Source organism: Sceloporus undulatus, chromosome 2 (assembly GCF_019175285.1).
Source record: "Sceloporus undulatus isolate JIND9_A2432 ecotype Alabama chromosome 2, SceUnd_v1.1, whole genome shotgun sequence".
In the NCBI taxonomy this organism is placed as follows: Eukaryota; Metazoa; Chordata; class Lepidosauria; order Squamata; family Phrynosomatidae; genus Sceloporus; species Sceloporus undulatus.
The window spans coordinates 189,600,443-189,621,888 of NC_056523.1; the positions used below are offsets into that span (position 1 = coordinate 189,600,443).

The window sequence follows — 21,446 nt, forward strand, 5'->3', positions numbered from 1 at the left end:
CCAAAGCGGTGGAAGACAGGAGTTGCAACTCACAGTGGTGTGAAGGCTGAAGCCAACCTTGGTTCTGTCAGGGATGAGGGTGCAAACTATGAAGAAAGGTGGTATATGGCTTTTGTTCAACCAAATCCAGGAAAATATGTATTTCTTGAACATGGGAAACATGCTGGGTGGGGGGCAGGGAGCAGAATAAACAAATTATAGGAAGCAGGGAACTAAACTGGCAGATCGCATGTGACTGTGTGGACAGTGCCACATTCTCATAAGATTTTCTGCAACAGCTTACGTGACAACAAAAAAATCTCTCCGGGGCACCCTAAGAAAATACAGTCCTGTCACAGTGCTGATGCCTCATAATGCTCTGTCACAACACCTGAACTTTTCCCCCCTGATGAGATGAAGTAATGTGTCAATCTAATCATGCTCTCCTGGTATTGCATTGGGACACAGGAGCACTGCAGCACTTCAAGAAAGCATCCACAAATGGAAACAGCTCTGGGGAACAACGCAAGGAGATGAACACTTTACAATCACAAAGCAATCAAGATGTTACAAAGAGAGAAGGAAAAGCTCTCTTGTTCCAACTCACTTGCTAATGGATTCTTACCTCACTCCCTATAGCAGAGGTGGGCAGCTGGTGGACATCCAGAGGTTGTTGGACTTCCACACTGCTTACAATAGGCAACATAGGGCCAGAACAGACAGGCCAAAATAAAGCTGCTTCGGGTCACTTTGGAGGTATTTTGTAGCCTGGAGATAGACACCAAAGCTGCTTCCAGATGAAGCTTTCACTATGCATTCATCCTGCCTGGTTCACAGAAATTTCATGGTGATTTCCAGACAAAGCCATTGTGAAGTTGCAACCCTCTTGGATTTCCTCACTGCTTTTTACTGGCTTTTCTCACCCTTTCTGCAAAATAATTCATTCAAGAAGAAAAGTTGTACGGTACTAGCTTCATAATGGCCTTTGACTGTTGGTGCTAGGAGTTTTCCATTTAGAAGTAGCTCAAGAGAGTTAGACTCAAATTAAACTTTAGTTTAATGCTAAGTCCTTTACTTGCAATTCTAAAACACCTTTTCTGTTCCAAAAAGCAGCCACGAGAGATCCAGATCCACTCTTTCTTTTCTGATTTACCTTCTGTAAATCACCATCTTCCTTGATCTGGTGTTTGCTATTCACTAGAGATAGCAGCTTCAGTGATCCAGGAGACAGGGGCACAATCCTGATCAAAATCCATGCTAGGTTTTCTTTGTAAAGAAAAATATATATAAGCCAATCCAAGTATAAGACCTAAGCATGTCATGGAAGTAAGTTTGGCCTTTAAAAGCCATTTTGTGCTTTAAAGTGTTTGTGTATGTGTGTGGAGGTATGGCTTTCTTGATAGGGTTACTTTTCTAAGCATTTTAGGTGCAATTTTATCTTGCTTTTATAATTTTGTGGCCTTTTGCTGTTGCCATTTTTAGTAGTTTCATTTTAATAACTTCATGCTTTTTGTAAACTGCCTTGCGAATATGACTGAAGGTTGGTATAAAAATACTTATTCCAAATCCTCATCATCATCCAAACATATCCCCATCATCCAAATGTAATCTGTTAGATCAGAAGCAACAGGACACAGTATCAAAATGTCTGCACACAGCATGGGAAGCAATGCCTCTGTCAAGCCAACTCTCTCTTTTACTGTGGTTGAAAGCAGACGCAATATTTGAGAGGAACGGCCCACAGGGGAAGAATCATCACTATCGCTGTGCGGCATCCAAATATAGTGGGTGTGCATGTGTGCAGACAGATTGTACAAGTTTGCAGCTCAGGACGATGCTGATTGGGGGACCACACATGATGTCACCCAGAAACCTCTCCCTCTCTACAGAGTCCGCCCATGTTTTCCAGAGCATTCCCCTAAAATTAAATTTAAAAAGCCAGTCTTCTTTCTTTTCGTTTTTTGTAATTATAAATGTGACAAATGAAGAGATAAATCCATGAACATTACTGTAGCACTTTTGAAAATAAACATAGACAGACAGCATGTCTGAAGCATGACGGAAAAAGGTAGGGGCAGGACTGACAATTGAGAACACATTCAGTTTGCTGGTGTGTTATGTATGCTTCTCATTTCATCAGCTGCAAAGCCAGCCTCACCCTGCAGAACAGGGAAGCAACATTTATTTTTTTAAAATCATCATCATCATCATCATCATCATCATCATCATCATCATCGTCATCATCTTTAAAGTTATCCAAGCCATTGAGTACTGGGTTTCGACACTGGAGGTCTAAGTTCAAATTCCTGCTCAGCCATGAAGCTCCCTGTGTAGCTTTGCTTAAGTTTCCCTCTTGCAACATTGCTGAACTCCCTGACAAAACCATTATCCATAGCACACGATGAGGCAGTACTCTCTCAGTGCGACAGTAATCTACAGCCAGAATCTTATACAAGAGGGTTGGGAATCATGTGGCCCACAGATCATGTGGCCCACATACCCCACACATGCACACTGCCATAAAAAGTCAGAAATTTTTTTGTCACTCCTGCAAGTCTCCAGGAGCAATGATTTGTCTTTAAAGCAAAAGATGCATGGCTCCCTGAACAACATCATCATCATCATCATCATCATCATCATCATCATCATCATCATCATTTACTTAAACCTCCTCAAAAGTGTGATGTGGCTTCTGACATGTCCTGACGGCTAAATATTAGTTCCTAAGCCCAAGGGTATAGACACTCCTGCACTACACACATAACGTGAAGCAAAACCCAATAGGTTTTCTTCTTGGAAGACATACTTAACATCATGCTCTTCATAAATTAATTAATGCTGTTAAGAGAAATGCACACACAAAACTAGAGGCAAATGTCAATATGTTCAATAATTTATTCTTTTATTAGTTTTTTTAAAAAAGCACAGTGTGTTCTTCTCTTTTTCTGACATTATTTAAAATAAAAATTCAGACATTTCTGAGCCAGGGACTCTCAAACTAGTTCACTTGTCCAGTAAATGATTTGAGTGACAAGTTTCATTTGTCCAGTAAATTGTATGGTTTGAGAAATTTTGGACTTTGATTCAAAATAGCCACTAAAGAAGGCCTTAAAGAGTATAGACATGCCAAAACTTGTTGGGTGTTTTTACTAATAAAACCAACACCTCCAGTTTCAGGATGGGTCTCCAGTTTCTTCTGTGAGTTTCACTGGATGCTTACCAGTTTCTGCATCTTTTATGAAGAGCTATGGTCTGAAGATTTATTGATTTCTGCTAAAGGAAATATGGCTACCTTTCCTTCTTCCCTGTTCCCTCTGACAGAGACGGCATCTGCATTGGAAAAATAATGTAGTTTGACACCATCTTAACTGCCTCCGCTCAACGCTATGGAATCCTGGGATTTGTAGTTTGTTGTGGCATCAGAGCTCCCTGACAGGGAAGGCTAAATAGCTCACAAAACTACAAATTCCAGAATTCGATAGCATTGACCCATGGCAGTTAAAGTTGTGTCAAACTGCATTATCTCTGCAGTGCAGATGCAACCAATGACCCAGTGAAGGAGATCAAGTTGTAAGAAACTGATGTTTCTCTCAAAGTCACCCCATGAGTTTCATGGTTTAGTGGGGATAATAATCCCGGATTTTGGAGCCACACTTTCAATTTACAGAACACAGACATGCAAAGATTACAGTGAGATCAGAAAGCTGCTGACTTCAACAATAACTGAACAAATCAGAAAATAATGGCGACAGAGGAGGTTCCATCATGTGACCAATGAGGAAGAGGCAACAACAGAGCAAGAGACAAACAAATGTGATCTATAGAGCACTACATACTGGAAATCCTCAGGCACACACCCTATTGCAACCTCCCCCTTGCTGAAGTCCACCTGATGTTTTGGTCCCAAACTCCCACCATTCCTGGCCATTGCCCATCCTGCTGGGGCTGATGAGAGTTCAGGAAGGCTGACTCCCACAATGAAAGCCAGCCAATACTTAAGTGTCATTCATCCTCATTTCAGTGAAACAACAACACAAGAACTTCCAATGGACAATCACTAGTGTGACCAGATGCCTTCCTTTTCCAGGACATGTCCTATATTTCAACGTTTTGTCCAGAAGGAATGTCAAAATGTCCTCCATTTTGAGCATGGCTAAGAAGTATGAATTTACATTTACATCAGTCTTTTGACCCTTTATTTTGTAATCTCCTACATTTTTCTTGAATATTCTACATTTTGCAGTGCCTTGTCCTCCTTTGCAGTTAGGACATCTGGTCACCTTGACAATGCCCCATGTTAATCAATAGCATAGAGATGGGCGGAGGTGATGGTGGTGGGTGCCATTTGGATTTCCTTCACCAGAATGCCAACGCATCTTCAGCCAGCACTTCGTTCAGCTGCGCTGATAGAAGGAGCAAGGAGAGGTGAAGGTCTCACTGATGTATTTTCCAGCAAGATGGAGGAGAGAGGAGATGGCTGCTCCGCACCGCAGTGGTGTAAGTGCTGATCCTGCTTGTCCATTTTGAGAAGCTGTGATCAGCACAGGGACTCCACATATGGAATGCGGGTGTGCAGTGCACTGACTCAGCGCACCTGTCACATACAAAAGTCTCCATCTGGAAGCAACTTAATCTGTGAGCAGGTGGCTGAGAGAGACACTGCCATGCCATTGCTGGCAAAAGACAAACCCCCAGCTGTGGGGGAACCAGGATGAGCAAGAGGCTCACTTGCTTAAATGCTCTTTAGACACTGCTGCTGGCTGTCCTAACAGCCAATCTAAAGGCCCATGACAGACAGGCCAAAATAAAGCTGCTTCAGGTTACTTTGGAGGTATGCTGTTTAAATGGTGCATGTGTCCTTAGAGGCCGGAAACTAGGCCAAAGCCATGCTCCAGTCCTAATAACTAGAGTGCAGGTTTGGGGCAGCTTCGGGCCTCTTAAAATGTGTGTGTTGTTTAAACAGCATACCTCCAAGATGACCCAAAGCAGCTTTATTTTAGCATGTCTGTTTGGGCCCTAAGTGAAACAGTTGTATCTACATCACACCACTTTTAAGTCCTGGCACATTTCCACACTCTACCCAACCCCAAAGAACTATGGGATCTCAATTAATGTTTTCAGGGAGAAATCTGCCTTATCCTTTCTTCCTCCAACCCTATATTGAAATACCAAGGATTCCTTGTAATTATGATTAAGCTTATTAGGAGCTTATTGCTTGGGCAAATAAGCCAGTTTACCTCTTCAGGCTTCAATTCTGGAACTGGAATGCCCCCGGATGTTATCATAGCTAAATCTCCACCGATCTAGCAGCGATGCCACCACCCGGATGCATCCTGGGTCAAAGTCTCACTCAGACAGCACCTTTCAAAGCCAAGAAGCTTCTGACTTCAAAAAATAGCCAGCTGAGCAAGGCTTCAACCCGGGATGTATCCAGGTGGTGGCATCACAGCGAGATCGGGAGAAATATGCTGGCTTATTTGCCCAAGCGATAAGCTCCTAAATTAAGTGTAGGGTAAATGGGATCTTTCTACTTCTAAAGCCCTTTATAGCCACCAGACACTAGAACCTCTCTAGAATAGGAAATCTGATGAGGCCTTCCTTCCTAATGGACCAGTGATTTAAATTCAAGATCCTCTAGCAATGGATGTACTTCTGACCAGCTACCGGACAGACACAGTGTCATGCCATAATGTATGGCCACAGACACTGCTATCCTGTTCTAATCCCACTTTTCAACCCTTGTGTGATAAAGTCCTTGGCCAGATATTGCTCAAAATTATCATGCTGGAGCCTGAATCCTACTGGTGTTCTCAACAAAAACAGGTCCATTACATCGACTGGATTTACATAACTATAGAGTCATCATTCAACAACAGATACAATGGGTCTACTCCAGCTAGGGTCTACTCTACCACAAGGAAAGAATATATGGCTGATTTCCCTTACCATAATGAAATAAAACCAGGAAGATTTTTTTAGTTGCAACTCTTAGCTAAGAATTTGTTTAGTATTCTGAAATTGAGAATTTGTGGAGGCTGTTGAGGAAGCTCCAGGAACTGAAGAAAGCAGCCCCAGACTCCAATGTGAAAGGCTTTCATAGCCTGCATCATAGTTTTTGTGGATTTTTTGGGCTATGTGGCCATGTTCTAGAAGAGTTTATTTCTGATGTTTTGCCAGCATCTGTGACTGCCATCTTCAGAGAATGCTGGCATGGAAGAGAGTTGGATATATCCAACTCTTTCCATGCCAGCATTCTCTGAAGACGCCAACCACAGATGCTGGCAAAACATCAGAAATAAACTCTTTTAGAACAGGGCCATATAGCCTGAAAACCCCATAAAAAAACTAAAGCCCCAGACTCCTTTGGTTCTCTCTATCTTTCACCGCAACATTCATAACCATCTACTTCACCTTCAAACTCTTCATCCTACTTTGGTGTTGAAAAGAGAAACACACACACACACACACACACAAACACACACACACACACACAGCATACCTTCTGAAATCTGACAACAGAATGTGAAAAACGAACCATCTTTGCTATCCCTGCTTTAATCCAAAATACTTTATCCTCTTGACTAAGTATGAAATAAGAAGAATAATTTTCTGTGGCTAATTAGGAAAATAATTACTGATCTTATGTGTACACATTTGCATTCTTTCTCTCTCTTTTATGAAAATACTTCCAATTTTGTCTTTTAATACTAGACTTCCCAGAGGTAGTTTTCTTGTACAGATAACAGCAGAAAGTCTGTCTATTTATTTATTAATACAATTGGCTGTTCAACTACCTGGAGACCTTCACTCATCTAGAGGCTCAGATTTTATGAGAGAGATGGGTGGCACAAATACACAATGCAGATGTTCCCCAAATACCCCTCTCTGCCAAATATCTTGCAGTCAGAGTGCTTCCAAATGTGGTTATTATTGAATAATTGCCTCGCATCATTCATAGAATGTTACAGACAACATTTCCTCCCTTTCATACACCATCTAAGTCCTTCCCATTTCCTTCTAAAAAAATTAATTTCTTACCCCCCAAAAAAAGCTGCTGGGAGGAAGAAAGAAGATGGAATATAAACACAATGTCTTCTGAATGGTAATACTGCAAATGCTCTGTCAGGAAGTATCCTAGATAAAGGCTTTCTCCTGTCCCAAGGGTGAATATCAGACTGAAGTTGTGAGATATGAATAAGTCCCCAGAGAAGTGCAGAACAAGGTATATATGTATGTATGCTGGCTTTCTTTCCATATGAGATCCAAGGCAGCTTACAGTATAAGTTAAAACAAAATATTATAAAATTTAAAAACAACCATAAAATAGACAATACAGTGCACCCACACCATATGCGTGCACACCATACATGGCTTCAAGCTTACGCTGAAGTCATGTGGCAATTGTGAAATGGCGCATGTGTCTGTGGTGTGCGTGCTGCACTGTGCCACACTGCAAGCATGCACCCCATTGTTTCCAGTGGGGTGCGAGCATACATGGAATTCCCCTTACGGGGGCAGGGGGAAATGGAACAGATCCCCTGTGTAAGGGAAGGGGCCACTGTATTAGTAAAAATTAATTTAAAAGTTGGTTTAAAAGCATTTACTGTAAAAACATGTTTAAAAAATAACAACCAAATTCTTTCGCACCATTTAAAAAAACCAAAAACGTCTGTATAACCAATTAAAAGTTGGAGCTCTATCAAAATAAAAAGGTTTCTACCTGCTGGCAAAAGAGATCAGAGAAGGTGGCAGCTGAGGGCTTTATCACACTGTCCTGCTGTCCCGTCACAATTGCGACAGTTTCAGAATGGAAGCATACTGATTTGGCAATATTTCTTATCACACTCCCCCACCACCACCACCACTACAATAGTGCTTTGGCACTGCTTTTGTGCTAGAGAGAGGCAGGACACAAATAATAGTTGTTATTATTATTATTATTATTATTATTATTATTATTATTATTATTATTATCCACATTGTGAAATGTTGCCTTATAGGAGGAAGGGGAGGAGAGCGAGTGATCACATATAGCAGCCAGCTCAGGAACATGTTGGCAGCTGTGATCACTGCTCCACCCTTGTCTTGAAGTTCAGCGCTGCTATGTGCACATTCACACAGCAGCCCTGAACTTCACGACGAAGGCGGGGCAAGCAATTGTCATGGAACTAACCATCTCCCAAATCCAGCTACTGTGTGAATGTGCATACAGCACCTGGCTTAAGGGAAGCTGTTGGCTACTGTGGTCACTGTTCCTCTCCCGTCCTGAAGCTCGACACTGCTGTGTGCATATTCACACAGCAGCCCATGCTTCAAGAAGAAGGAGGAGGGACAAGTGGTCACCACAGAGCCAACTATCTCCCAAAGGTGTGTGAATGGGAGAGGGAGGGAGGAGCACAATCACACACACTCACACCATGTCACTGCCTGAGAAGCAGAACTGCAGGGGAAGGGAGCTATTGCACAAAGGCAGTCATGGAATAGCAGTGAGATTGAGAGCCTATTGATGAATTTTGCCTGTCAATGAAAATGTGCGCTGCAGTAACAAATGGAATGCAAGACAACAGCAGGACGGACATGACATCTTGAGAAAAACTGGCCAAAGACACTTCTATCCTTTTAAAATCCTCCTTCCCTAGCCTTGTGCGATAATGTCCTGAGCCTTCCATGGGAGGGAATTCTATTGTTTAGAATCCCCAACAAATGCACTTGCATGGTTGTGGGATAAAGAGAAAGTTCTTCATCCAGCAAGAATTAAAACTTGGGTAGGCTCATATATGGAGATACAGCCTTTTAGACAAGTCCAGACACAAACCATATAGGCCTTTGAATTCTGCCCAGAAACAGAGTGAAAGACAGTGAAGGTGTTTCACTAATCCTTGGTGTTTTGTGTACCAGGGAACCCTTTGGCTTCCTTGTTGATAGTTCAGTATTAAGAGTGGCACACAAAACTGGCAAGCAGAATTGTCCCTGCTGAGCACAGCTACAACTGTAAACCCTCCCCTCTTCCTCCCCAAGGGAGTATTATCTTTTGTCAGCACTAGCTGACACAAAATAGCTCTTATGAAACCAACCTGCAGCTGAGAAAATATAGACATAATCTGAAAGCCACAGGGATAATGTTACCAAACCCTCATACAGTACAAAAGAATTCCATACTGTTGGAAATGCAAACAATAAAAGATAAAACTACATTGTGGAATGCCTACAGACAAGTGTTCCTTTTCTTTCTTTTGTGCTTCTCCTCTTCCCTTCCCTCCACAATCTTGGGTTGTCGCACATGGTAGTTACTCTGCTATGTTTGCTACAGTGGTATCTCCTCTCAAAGGTGTAGCCAACAAGGGATGGTGGGCACAATTAAACATCATCAGAACATCCAGTTTTCAATTGAACTGGGACACATTAGTGATCAAAACTCTAATTCTGGTTTGAAACATTGGAATTATTTGCGTAAAACAGTGCAGATGGGCTTGGCAACCCATGTATAAGATAAATTGCCATTCCTGGAGTCAATCATAGGAGAAACAATTCACACTTTCCTCTTTTTTGGTCAGTCAAAGGGTGCTTCATGGAATCTAGGAGGGTGGAGGCTGCAAAACCAGCTTTGGGGCATCATGCAGCCCCAGGGATGCACTTTGTCAGCCTTGGCTTAGAGTGTTAAACTTGGGCCAGTGAGACCTGGATTCAACTTGCCATTCTGCCCAAAGGCTCATTTGGTAGCCTTGAGCCATTCTCAGGATGTTATCAGACAAGGGTAATTGGAAGTATAATCCAATGGCAATCAGAATGCAATCATGGCGTTTAACGTTATTGTGTGATAGACTACCACACGCAATTTCGGGCAATGGGAAGTCAGTCCGAACGCAATCATGGGGTTTCACGTTATTGCGTGATAGACTACCACACGCAATTTCGGGCAATGGCAAGCTATTTTCGCAATTCAAATTCAAGTAAATCCGCTGAACTAGTGAATTCACGTGAATGTGTTCTGGCCCCACTTTCTTTTCATTCGAAATTAAGAGAAATTCCTCCCGTGTGATAAACTCCTCAGGCTTTCAGTATCAAATCTTATTCATATAGCAACAGCAACAGTATTTACATTTCTATGCCACTTAACAGTATTTGAGCACTCTCTAAGCAGTTTACAATCTGCAAGCCAATTGCCCCCAACAAGCTGGGTACTCATTTTGCCAACCTACAAGAGGATGGAAGGCTGAGTGGACCTTGAAGCCTTGGGAATCAACTCACAATGCTGTAGCTGTAGTACTGGCATTTAACCACTGTGCCACCAGAGCTAATATGAATTAATGAAGGGCTGAGGAGTGGGAAATCATGTATGTTGCTTGGCAAAGGATTAGAAATGTAAGAAATGAAAACAAACAAAAATAGCAGCCTTTAAACAGTAAACAGGAACTAAGGTTGCATACCACTCTACTCTTTCTTTTGTTCTACAATAGTCACTAAGATCTTTCCCTGCTCCCTAGAGAGGCTAGTACAGAGATGTCCTTTTCATCTTATACTTATCATTAACCTTACCTTCTTGCTTTATTCTGTAAACTACTTTTTACCAGGACTAGATCATATTGGAGAGACAATTCCCACCTTCCTGGGTCACAGACCACTTGCTGACTTCCCCTCATCCAGGGAATGGTCCTTTTCACTACCTCAGTTCTATACAATTTGTAACCCACAAGCTGATCACAGCCCATCAGCCCTATCAGACCTGGCATCACTGGTTGGCAGAATGAGGTATCTTTTAGGTCCAAAACCCTGCCAGGGGTTTGTCCTTCTAACCATAGCTCCTGAAACCAACTATTACATTAGGCCTATCTACATCTCTCGCAGCCCTGACCATACCACTTGATGCTTTTCTCTAATTTTCATTAATAAGGAAGTTACTATTCTTTTACTACCATTCCCAGAATCCGTTGGTCAACAAGTGATGGGGAGATTCTGGGGATGTTGTTCTGTGCAATTAAATCATTTCTGACTTGTGGCAGCCTTATAGTGAATCTATCACAGGGTTCTCTTGGCAAGATATGTTCAGATGAGGTTTGCCCTTGCCTTCCTCTGAGGCTGAGTGTGATTCACCAATGGTCACCCAGTGCATTTCCTTGGCGAAGTGGGGATTTGAACCTTGGCCTCCAGAGTAATAATCCAATGCTCAAATCACTACACCATGCTGGCTGTCTTGGATTGCAGGATTTCCAGTGGGGAATCTTTTCCCCCAGTCTCTGGCTAACCTGGCAACTTTAAGAAGCATATAGAAAAGACAGCCAACTAGGACTGACCAGAAAGTAAGTAAGGAGACAGGGAATGAGTGTGAGAGGCGGTAGACAAGCTGGCAGTCAGCTAAGAGAAGACACAGCCACCATCATTGCCTTTTCTCCTCTCTACAGCATTAGCACAGATGGGTCTGCACTTGCTCCCTTTCTCTCACAAAAATCATGGCAGTTTATCAGGGGCTCTTGGCACTTTTCAGGTTCTGCGATCTTTAGGGGCAGTAAATGCAATGCAACAGTCAGGCACATGAGACGCCATGATACACTGAGATGTGTTTAGCTTGGTAAATCCAAATTTGTGTAGGCCTGCCATACTCCCTCAGCTAACTTTTCTATTTCTCCTCTTTTCTATTTCTTTGATACTCCTTCCCTCACTCTCTCCCTCACTCTCCAGTCTCATCATGTCTACTTTACATTCAAATTCTGTAGAAAGAGACCTGGTTAGTTATTGTTTATTGTCCAAGCATGTAGTACATGGTTGACATGGCATTTAATATTAACTGGTATTGGGTATATTGTTGCTTTTACTATTAATTTTGCCCGGCAGGCACGGTACCTTAATAGATTAAGCTTGTAGGCATTTAACTTAAAGCAAAACATTTGTTATCAGGCATCCTGACATCCTACTTTAGTAGGTTCCTCCCTTGACCCAAGGAACAACATTCTCATCCCTGATGCAATGGGCAGTGGCATACAACTATGTCCTTTCCACTTCTTATCATGCTTCATATCATGCTCTGCATTCAATCCAAGCCATGTCCAGGGAATCTCTCTCTTTTCACGGAGGAAAAATAACCCAAAAACATATTCAGGGAAGACCACACTTAACAAACCGTGTAGGGCTTAGGGTGGTGGGGTGATAGTGGAGCAGAATGGGAGAAGAGATCATCTAACTTCAAGAGTTGTAGGGAAAGGTGGAAAGACAGAAAAAATAAAGCATTTTGAAAAATGCAACTGACCTGACAGTTCTTGAATTTTCTCCATCTGACCTGCAAAAAAAAGAGACAATGGAAAAGTCAGAGCAGGGGTAAAATTACATTCACTGTTTTTGGTTAAGAGTTGTGGGTGAAGATATATATCTTCCTTATCCATGGATTCATTCTCCACCAATTCAATTATTCATGGATTGAAAACATTCAAAAATATGTAAATTCCAAAAAGCAAACCTTGAATTTGACAGGGGATACCAGGGAAAATCATGCTTAGCATTTGTAGAGTGATGAGACTCATGCACAAGTTTTAAGAAGATAATTAGGATATGACGTAGGACAGAGGCCTAGTGTGTACATAAATAGCAAAGTGCCAAGTTGTGATTTGTTAAATTCTGACCTTATGTCTCAGCTTGTCCCTGCAAACAAACCATGGTTTGTTAGCAAGTTGCAAACCACAATTAGAAGTGATAGATTGTTGTTGGCATAAGAACCTGGTTTAAATCAGCCCACCTTACTCAACAAGTTTCCAGAGCTGAGAAGGGATTCTCAAACCACTACGGCACATTGGCAATTCCTGTTTATTAAACAGGATTTTCTCAAAGAGGTTTTACCATAGCCTTCCTCTGAAGATAAGAGAGGGAAACATTGAATTGTTTAATCATGTCTTGTTACATCTGAACCCCAAACCAAAGCCTGCAAACATTGCTAAAAGTTGATGAAAATTGATTTTGGAGTAGGAGTTCAACTTTCTAAAGAGTTTGATCCAGCATATTTATTTATTCTTTTGTAAAATCTTTCATACATTCCAGCCATTCTTTTGGTAATGAAGGGTTTCAGACACATAACCAAAAATATAGACCTCTTTCAAAGATGTAAGTGCAGTTGGCGCTTTGCAAGGAGATGGAAGAGAGTTACAATTTAGCAGTAAAAAGCATTCTCCCCCTAAAAGAGAACAAAAAAGGCTTGCCTTGTCCTACAAAATAAATAAATAAAAGATGTGAAAATTTAACTCAATAAAAATGTTCTTAGAAAAAAATTATCCCATGAAAATGTGGCAGAGCTGGAACAGATATACCGTCAGCTCTCCAGATGCTCGACTTCAGCCATATTTTATTCTCTATTCCAGACATAGGGAATTTCAGAGACTGGAGTCAGTTTTTGGCTACTGGGATCTTCCATGGGCCTCAAGGATTGCCAAAAAATTGAGGAGGGGATCAATGATGTAAATGGCTAGAAGTCTTTTTTTACTTTGAAAAACCTATTTATTTATTTATTTATTTTACACTAGTCGGGGTGCAGTAGGAGCTGCAACCTACTTAAAGGATGAATAAGCACTCCTGCAAATTTCCAGGAGAGGAAGTCACACTTTTTGGGCCTGGGAGAGAGTCTGTGGAGGGTGGGCCGTGGGCCACAGAGCTGGCTTGGGAGGCCAAATGTGGCCCAGGGCAAACACTGCCCGCTCTTGCTCTGTTGCAACAGTTCATCCACCCTGAAAGCCCAGTCCTTTCATCAGTCCTTTACACCTGGATGTCTGACTACTGTGGTTACTATACAAAATCAGTGCCATATTAGCAGCTGCAAGAAAAAAGGCTGGGCGTTTTCTCTGTAAACTAAGTATGCAGGATTACATCAAACATCTTTGCAGTATTGCAAGAGGATGAGAGAGTCAACAGGAGATTGGTGTCAATAGCAGTGAAAGAAAAGATGCTACTCCAGAATTGAAATCCCTGTCTTCTTAACTGAGATGACCCCATCCATTACACTGAGGCAACTGCCACCCTGCAGAATTAATGCAGTTTTACACTGTTTTATCTGTCATTCACGACTCCATCCTATGAAATCCTGGAATTTGTAGCTTGATGTGGCACCAGACCTCTCAGACAGAGAAAGCTAAATAGCTCACAAAACTACAAATCCCAAAAATCCATAGCATGGAACCATGGCAGTTAAAATGGTGTCAAACTGCATTAATTCTGCAGTGCAGATGCCATGTCTGTGACTGTCACAATTCTACAGCAGGACTTTTGGAAGTTGTGGGAATGAAGGACACACAATCTGCAGTGAGACATGGGAGTCAGATTTTCAGTCAATGACAGAATAAGGTTTTCTGGAAAATACCTTCTTAGGCACACATATGCACTATGAGTTTTCACTAATGTATTTTAAACAGCAGAAGTTGCCAGTAGGAGCACATGGGAACCCCACCACCACAACCACCAGTAGTAGGTTCATACATAGGTTTAAAAGAATTCATAAAATGGGTTTCCGTCCTGGTTCCACACCCCCCCCCCCCCTTGCCATGGTGAATTTTAAGATTAAAAGGATAAGGTTTAGGTTACAAAATTATAGATAGAAATTATAATTGTAAAATTACCTGAATTTTCACATAAAAACATGTTTCCATGTTGTTCATTGTATTTCCCCCCCATTCAGGCTAGTTTACATGAAATCAATCAATCAAATGCAATAAAAGGAACTGAGTGCAAAATTTTCTATGCATACAGTTATGTGTATTTCTGAGAGGGTTGTTCATAGCTTTTATTAGATTGTCAACAGGATCCATAACTCAAATAAAAAAAAGGTTAAGAGCAACTAAGTATTTTCCTAAGCATCTGTCTGTTTTTATTATACTGCTGCTGTTTCAGAATTTTGTTTTTATCATTGGCTTTAATTGCTGTCAGCCACTTTGAGCGGTGGAAGGATGAGGTAAGCTTTTTAATATATGTATATTAATGTATATTACTGTTATTATTACTAGCATCATTATTATTTCATCCCACCTTTCTCCCAAAACTGGGATTCAAGGCAGCATACAATTTTTAAAAAGCAATGCTGCTAAAAATGACAATTAAAATGATATTGAACTATTGACACTATTGGCACTATTTTAAAGTACTCTTTAAAAGATACAATTAAAACATTCAATTAAAACAGTTCAGATTTAAAATAGTTCAGCACCCTCTGCTTATTCTTGTAAGACTTTTCAAATTATGTTTTTAACTTTTGTACGTTTTAAATTTTAACCTTCTTCTATTTTTAAATAGGTTACAGTATTTTAATTGGTTTTTAAATGTGTTGTTTTAATCCGTTTTATATTGTGAGCCGCCTTGGGTCCCTTTTTGTGAGAAAGGCGGGATAGAAATAAAATAAAATAAAATTTAAAAACCTGTTGGAATAAACAAGCTTTTGCCGGCTGATCGAAGGAAGGAGTCATTCTGGCCTCTCTGGAAAGGGATTTCCACAGTTTGGGTCAGCCACCAAGAAGGCCCTCTCTCACATCCTCATCAGCCACACTTGTGACAATGGAGGAATTGAGAGAAATGCCTCTTGATGCTCTTAGGGCCTGCATGATATTATTGCAGCTATATTGTGAACCAAACACCATTGCTCTGTCCCAAATATCTCATCTGGTTCCAAATGTAAGAAGCACAGACAGCTGATCTGCGGAGCTTTTGTGGATGTGTGCACTGACATTCTTCAATGCTATCCCATTATTTTCAGTGAAACTCTTATATGAGTGGTATGAAACAATTTGAGCGACAAAGCCAGCTGTTTTCTAGGCTCATATGCTGAAGTGATTAAATAATAACTACTTAGTCTAGAGGAAACTCGAGTTGATTGCCATGAACTCCATGACCACATTATGCAATCAAGCATGCTTTTGTTTGGCATCTTCTTTATTGTGGCCAATTTATTTCTCTTGATTGTTTCTGAAAAACATCTATATGATGCTTGTCTGTTATCCAAATCTGAATCCTTCCCTTCTTCCTGCTGGGATCTGAAACATTTTTGGGGAAAGGAAGCGGGGAGTTTCAAAGTAGCTGTTGACTATGGCTGGTACCATGAGGTTCTGGGAGGAGGGTACATACACTCAGTTCTTGGGGAAATACAATGGTGGAATACAAGTGGTGTTACAAGTTAGGAAAGAATTCTGATTTTTTTAAAAAGGAAAACTTCTTCCAATCACTCACAAATAAATGCTTATAAATTCCAAGCCAGTTCTGAATTAAGCTCAGGGAAGTTCACTGATCATTGTCAAAAGTCTAATGGCAAGTCACCTCTTACTTTCAATACGGTAATTTTGATACAATTCAAATAAGCACTTTGAGCTTGCCAATCTTTCCATACCTCCTATACTAATAGGTAGAACACCCAAAGATGGAGTCAGTTGAACAAATGACTGCCTATACTTGTTTTTCACATTACCAAACCAGTGTGGTGTAATGGTTAGAGTGGCAGATTAAGGCAGAAGAAGACCAGCTCAAATCCTCACTCGGTAACGAAGCTCAAAGTGTGATTTGACCCAGTCACTATCTCTCAGCCCACAGTCCTGCTGTAAGAGGGAAACAGTGGTATGGAGAACCATGTATATAACAGTGTGTAGAGAGATCTTGTAACACCTTTGAGACTAACTGAAAGAAAGAAGTTGACAGATGCATTTGATGTATAATATGTATATAATACCTTCAGCTCTTTGGAGGAAAAAGTAGGGTTAGATCCACCCCCCGACCCCAAAGGGGGTCCAACTAGGGACGATATTGGGGACCCATCTGTGGATCTGCCTTCTTTAAAGAATAATCAAATAGCTTGAACTGCTGAGAGGGCAAACTGGATTAGATCTGTAGCACTTTAAGGGTATTTTCTCTCAAATGGACATTACTCTCTTTGGGAAACCTGTCCTTAACAAAACTGGGGAATTTACACTGGAAAAACGGTTTGGAGGAAAGGGTTAATGGCATCTTCCTCTAACACTGCAGACTGGCTCCAATTCACCTCCCTTGCCATCGTCCTAATGCTGTTTTTAAAGAATGTAACTAAATTTAAAGAGACTGGAGATTTGATCACAGACCTCTAGTATCTCATCTAATTAGGCCCTCTCTTCGCTCCTTCTCTTTTAATGAATAAGTTGAATACAGTATAACCCCGAGGTGCCCAGCTCCCTCTGTGAATGAATATAGCCTTGCTCAAAATCAAGAAAGCATCTCCCTCAGCAGTAGTACTATTACAACATTCTTGAAGCCTGCAGGCAGGCTGTTTAAAAACAATCATTCTTGTGGTTAAGGAGTTACTTTTAAGTCACAGAATCAGAAACTTGGGAGGGATCTCAAAAGCCATCTGCTCCAACCATTTGCCAATCCAGGAATCCACAGCTAAAGCATTTCTGAGTGGCCGTCATTAAACCTCTGCTTAAAAATCTCCAACACAGCAGAGTCCTCTTCCTTCCAAAGCAATGCATTCCACTGTTGAACAGCAACTACACTAAAGTATCTTAGATTTAGCTAGCATTTTCCTAATCTTGCCCTCCACAAAAGTGTATTTGATTATATCTCTAGAGTAACAAGCGAAGAAAACAACAAATTGTTCCTCCTAGGCCCCATTCTCACAGATAAATCGGCGTGCGATCCGAATTGATGAATCGATTCAACAGCAGAGTGTGGTTCCCACTACATTCGCTCCAATAGCATTTTTTCCCTCCAAAATAATCCACTTGTGGTTCACATTCAGGCACGAATTGATTCAAAATGGACCTGCTCCAGCCGGACGAAGGGCAAATTCAAATCGATTCTGATCCACATGTGGTTCACGCTTGTGCAGATTAGATTTATCGAAAAAGAAGTGGGAAAAAACAGCGTCAAAAAGACGCGGGTTAAATGGGTCTAGCACATGGCCCCCCTCTCGGAATTGCTTCAGCAATTCAGATTAAGTAGGAACCAGGGTCATTTGAACCAACCAGTTCAAACTGATTCACAATCCAATTTAAAAGGTAGTTAGTGCAGGTTAAGGAGGGAAAGCAGGGAATGATGAGATGGATTTAAAAGAGGATCAGACAAATTCACTAGGGATATATCTATCAATGAAGGTTAACTGTGGTACCTGAATGAAACTTCTAGATTCATACTGCCACAGTATAACTTGTTGAAGAGAGGTCAAACACATAGGGGGAAGTATTGCTTTCATAGCTTTCATGGTCTGTTTTTGGGCTCCCAAAAAGCATCTGTCTGGTCTCTATGGGATATGAATAGAGCTTGTAAAATTACTTTTTTTGTGTATCACAACTCCCAGAATTCACCAGCCAACATGGCCAGTTTCCAGAGCATGGGAGCTGTAGGCCCTAAAAGTAACATTCCCATGCTCCAGGAAGCTGGATTATGGGGACATGGTCTGAACAAGTAGGATTTCTACATTGTTCTAGATGCTGCAAAGGTAGATGCAGATGAGAAGAGTAACACCCTGTTTATAAATACATTACCACCACACTGTGGCATGTGGGCACAAATCTCCTGTGAGCTCCAGATCCATGTCATATATAATAAATAAATAAATACATCATCATCATCATCATCATCTAGAATGGGTGGGGAACCTTTGGCCTTTCAGATTTTTTTTAAATGTCTCTACATCACATAAGACCCTCCCAGCACAACTAATCATATGGGACTGTGGACACTGTAGTCTGAAACATCTTAAAACTCAAAAGTTTCCCCACACCAGTATAGGAGATTGATGGTATGAGATGGCTCTAAATATATTTTTGTACTTCTCATGCCAATGCCACATGCACTGCACACACACACACACACACACACACAATCTGGCTGCTGAGAATAGCGTGGGAAGTAATGACATGCTCAGGGCAATACCATGTGATCGGTGCTTTCACACCTTTCAGAGGTGACATGTGGCCCAACACTGAGTGGTTTCTGAGCCATATATTATTCTACAAGTAAATGTACAGCTAGGCCAGAACCAAACTGCTCAGCCTCTTTTTTTCCTAGCCAAGCCTAGCTACATAACAAAGAGAACCTTTGCACCCTTACATGTTTTGATCTACAGTTCCATCAGCCTCAGCCAATGGCAAGGGAGTAAGGCTGTGTCTACCACTTTATTTGCCATGGCTCAATGCTATGGAATTCTGGGATTTATAATTTTGTGAGATATTTGGCCTTCCCTGTCAGAGAGCTCTGATGCCACCTCAAACTAGAAATCCCAGGGTTCCATAGGATAGAGCCATGGTAGTTAAAACAGTGTCAAACTGCATTAATCTGCAGTGTGGCAGCAGCCTAAAGGAGTTCTAGTCCAGAGGGCACTAGGTTGTATGCCTCTGTTATACAGTGTATGTGACAGTGTAAGACAGATGACATAAACATAAATTCCCATTCAAATATTCCACATTGATGAATATCGAGGCGGGGGGGGAATACCACTTCGAAGGTCTGGATTCATAATTTACTAGCATAACTAAGTAACACTGATTTAGCTAGTAAGCATTTATTATAAAGGGGTGGAAGAATTCACTTTTGTGTGTACAGCAGAAAATGCCAGAACAAGATATTTTTGGCACTAGAGGAGGGAAAGTGCTGTATCTTACTGACACAGCAGCACTCATGAAAGGTCTCAGGTTAGATCCCTGGCCTACTCAGTGACTGTAAAGCACTACAGAACTAGGGAACGGCTGCAAATCAGAGCAGAGCAATGCTTCTCAATAGTTTTTGTGGGTTTTTTCGGGCTATGTGGCCATTATCTAGAAGAGTTTATTCCTGCCGTTTTGGCAGCATCTGTGGCTGGCATCTTCAGATGCCAGCCACAAATGCTGGCAAAACATCAAGAATAAACTCTTCGAGAACATGGCCACAAAGCCTGAAATACCCGTAAAAAATTATGGATGCTGGCCATGAAAGCCTTCGAATTCACAATGCTTCTCAATCTTTGGTCTGCCAGATTTTTTGGCCCTCATCTCCCAGAGGTCTCAGCCAGCATGGCCAAGGATCAGGCATTCTGAATCATTGAGGTTAAAAATCCAAAAAACAAAGTTTGAGAACCAATAGAGGAGACAATACTGTACTAAACAAGATGGACTATGGGTCCAACTCAGTTTAAATCAACATGTTAAGCTTAAATCATGAGGGACAAAATCCAAACAACAATCTGCACGGCAGAAATAATCCAGTTTGATACCACTTTAACTGCCAGAGCTCAATGTTGTGGACTTCTGGGAGTTGTAGTTTGTTGTGGCACAAGAGACTTCAGACAGAGAAGGATAAATGTCTCACAAAACTACAGTTCCCAAAATTCCATAGCATTGAGCCATGACAGTTAAAGTGGTGTCAGCTTGAATTACTTCTGCAGTGAAGATGCAGCCCTCAACTAGATGCTCACAGAAAGTGAAACTTCTGTGTTCTATGGAGCTATCTATACAGATATTCTGTTTGTAAGTTCATTGCTTAGGAAGTAGCTCTGATGAACACTTGAGCTATGAGAACAAAATGTGAGTGGCACCCTGCTCATTTCAGTTTCAGGTACTGGCCCAATGCTTGTTCTCTTTCTTAAAGAAAAGAGAAAAGTAGTTTTAAAACCAATCTGCATTTATCTTCTTTTCACCTCTATCCTCTTGCATCAATATGTATGCTGTTCACTCACCCTTCAAACACTATGGGTTGTTTACCTGGATTGGAAAGGGTGAATAAGAAACAGTATGTTCCTTCCTGCTAGAAAATACTGATTCATTGCAATCACTGAAGTGTAGCGATAAGGTGATTTAAGGATGGAGAATTCTTAATCGAATATTTTTAAGTGGCGCTGAGAATATGAAGTACATTTTTCTCCATTACTCACTTAGAATCAAGAAGTGCAGTCTGCAAAAATAAATGCTAGAGCACACATTTTACTTGCAGGAACCAGTGGACAGTCCTAAATTCAATTCTTATCATCTCCTATTTCTAACAACTGTACTGCTCTCCCACCTTCCTCATCATCATCTTGAAACCCCTCCAGCAATGAATGAGGCAAAATTGAAAGAAAAAATGGGTGTTGTTAACTAACAAATCTATTTTTAAACCCTTGTCGTGGGATACAGAAACAAAGTACGGTACCACATATAGAGATGTAAAGTTTCTGGAAATTTTGAGGCTCCAGGGAAAACGTACTTGTACTTTGGGGGGGGGGGGGACGGGATTTTTTAAACAGTAAGATCCTCTTTGGTTTTGCTAATTTATCAGGCAAAAAAAAAAACCCCAACATAAACAGAAGAAACCATCAACATTAATAAAACAGAAAAATTATTTTGTCTCCTCTAGTCTTCCATAGACATGAATCATTCACTCCCACAAAAAACAAACAAACAGAGAAAAGGATACCAAGACTAGGAACTGTAATGATCATATTCTGTATGTTGTCTAAAAGTCTTCATGTATTACTTCTGAAATAATTTTGGGGGAATAGGTATATGAACACCATGTCTTAAACATTTAAATTT

The 21,446-nt window shown here is 41.0% G+C and overlaps 1 protein-coding gene across 2 annotated transcripts in view; it reads right to left on the bottom strand.

The window, feature by feature from the left end:
* The window catches only part of IQSEC2 (IQ motif and Sec7 domain ArfGEF 2), a 230,203-nt gene that overhangs the window by 169,423 nt on the left and 39,334 nt on the right, over positions 1-21,446 (bottom strand). For both annotated transcript variants that reach the window (XM_042452402.1, XM_042452401.1), the window contains exon 2: positions 12,221-12,250. In XM_042452402.1, the coding sequence (XP_042308336.1) occupies positions 12,221-12,250 (30 nt within the window). The remainder of the gene's footprint in view (positions 1-12,220; positions 12,251-21,446) is intronic.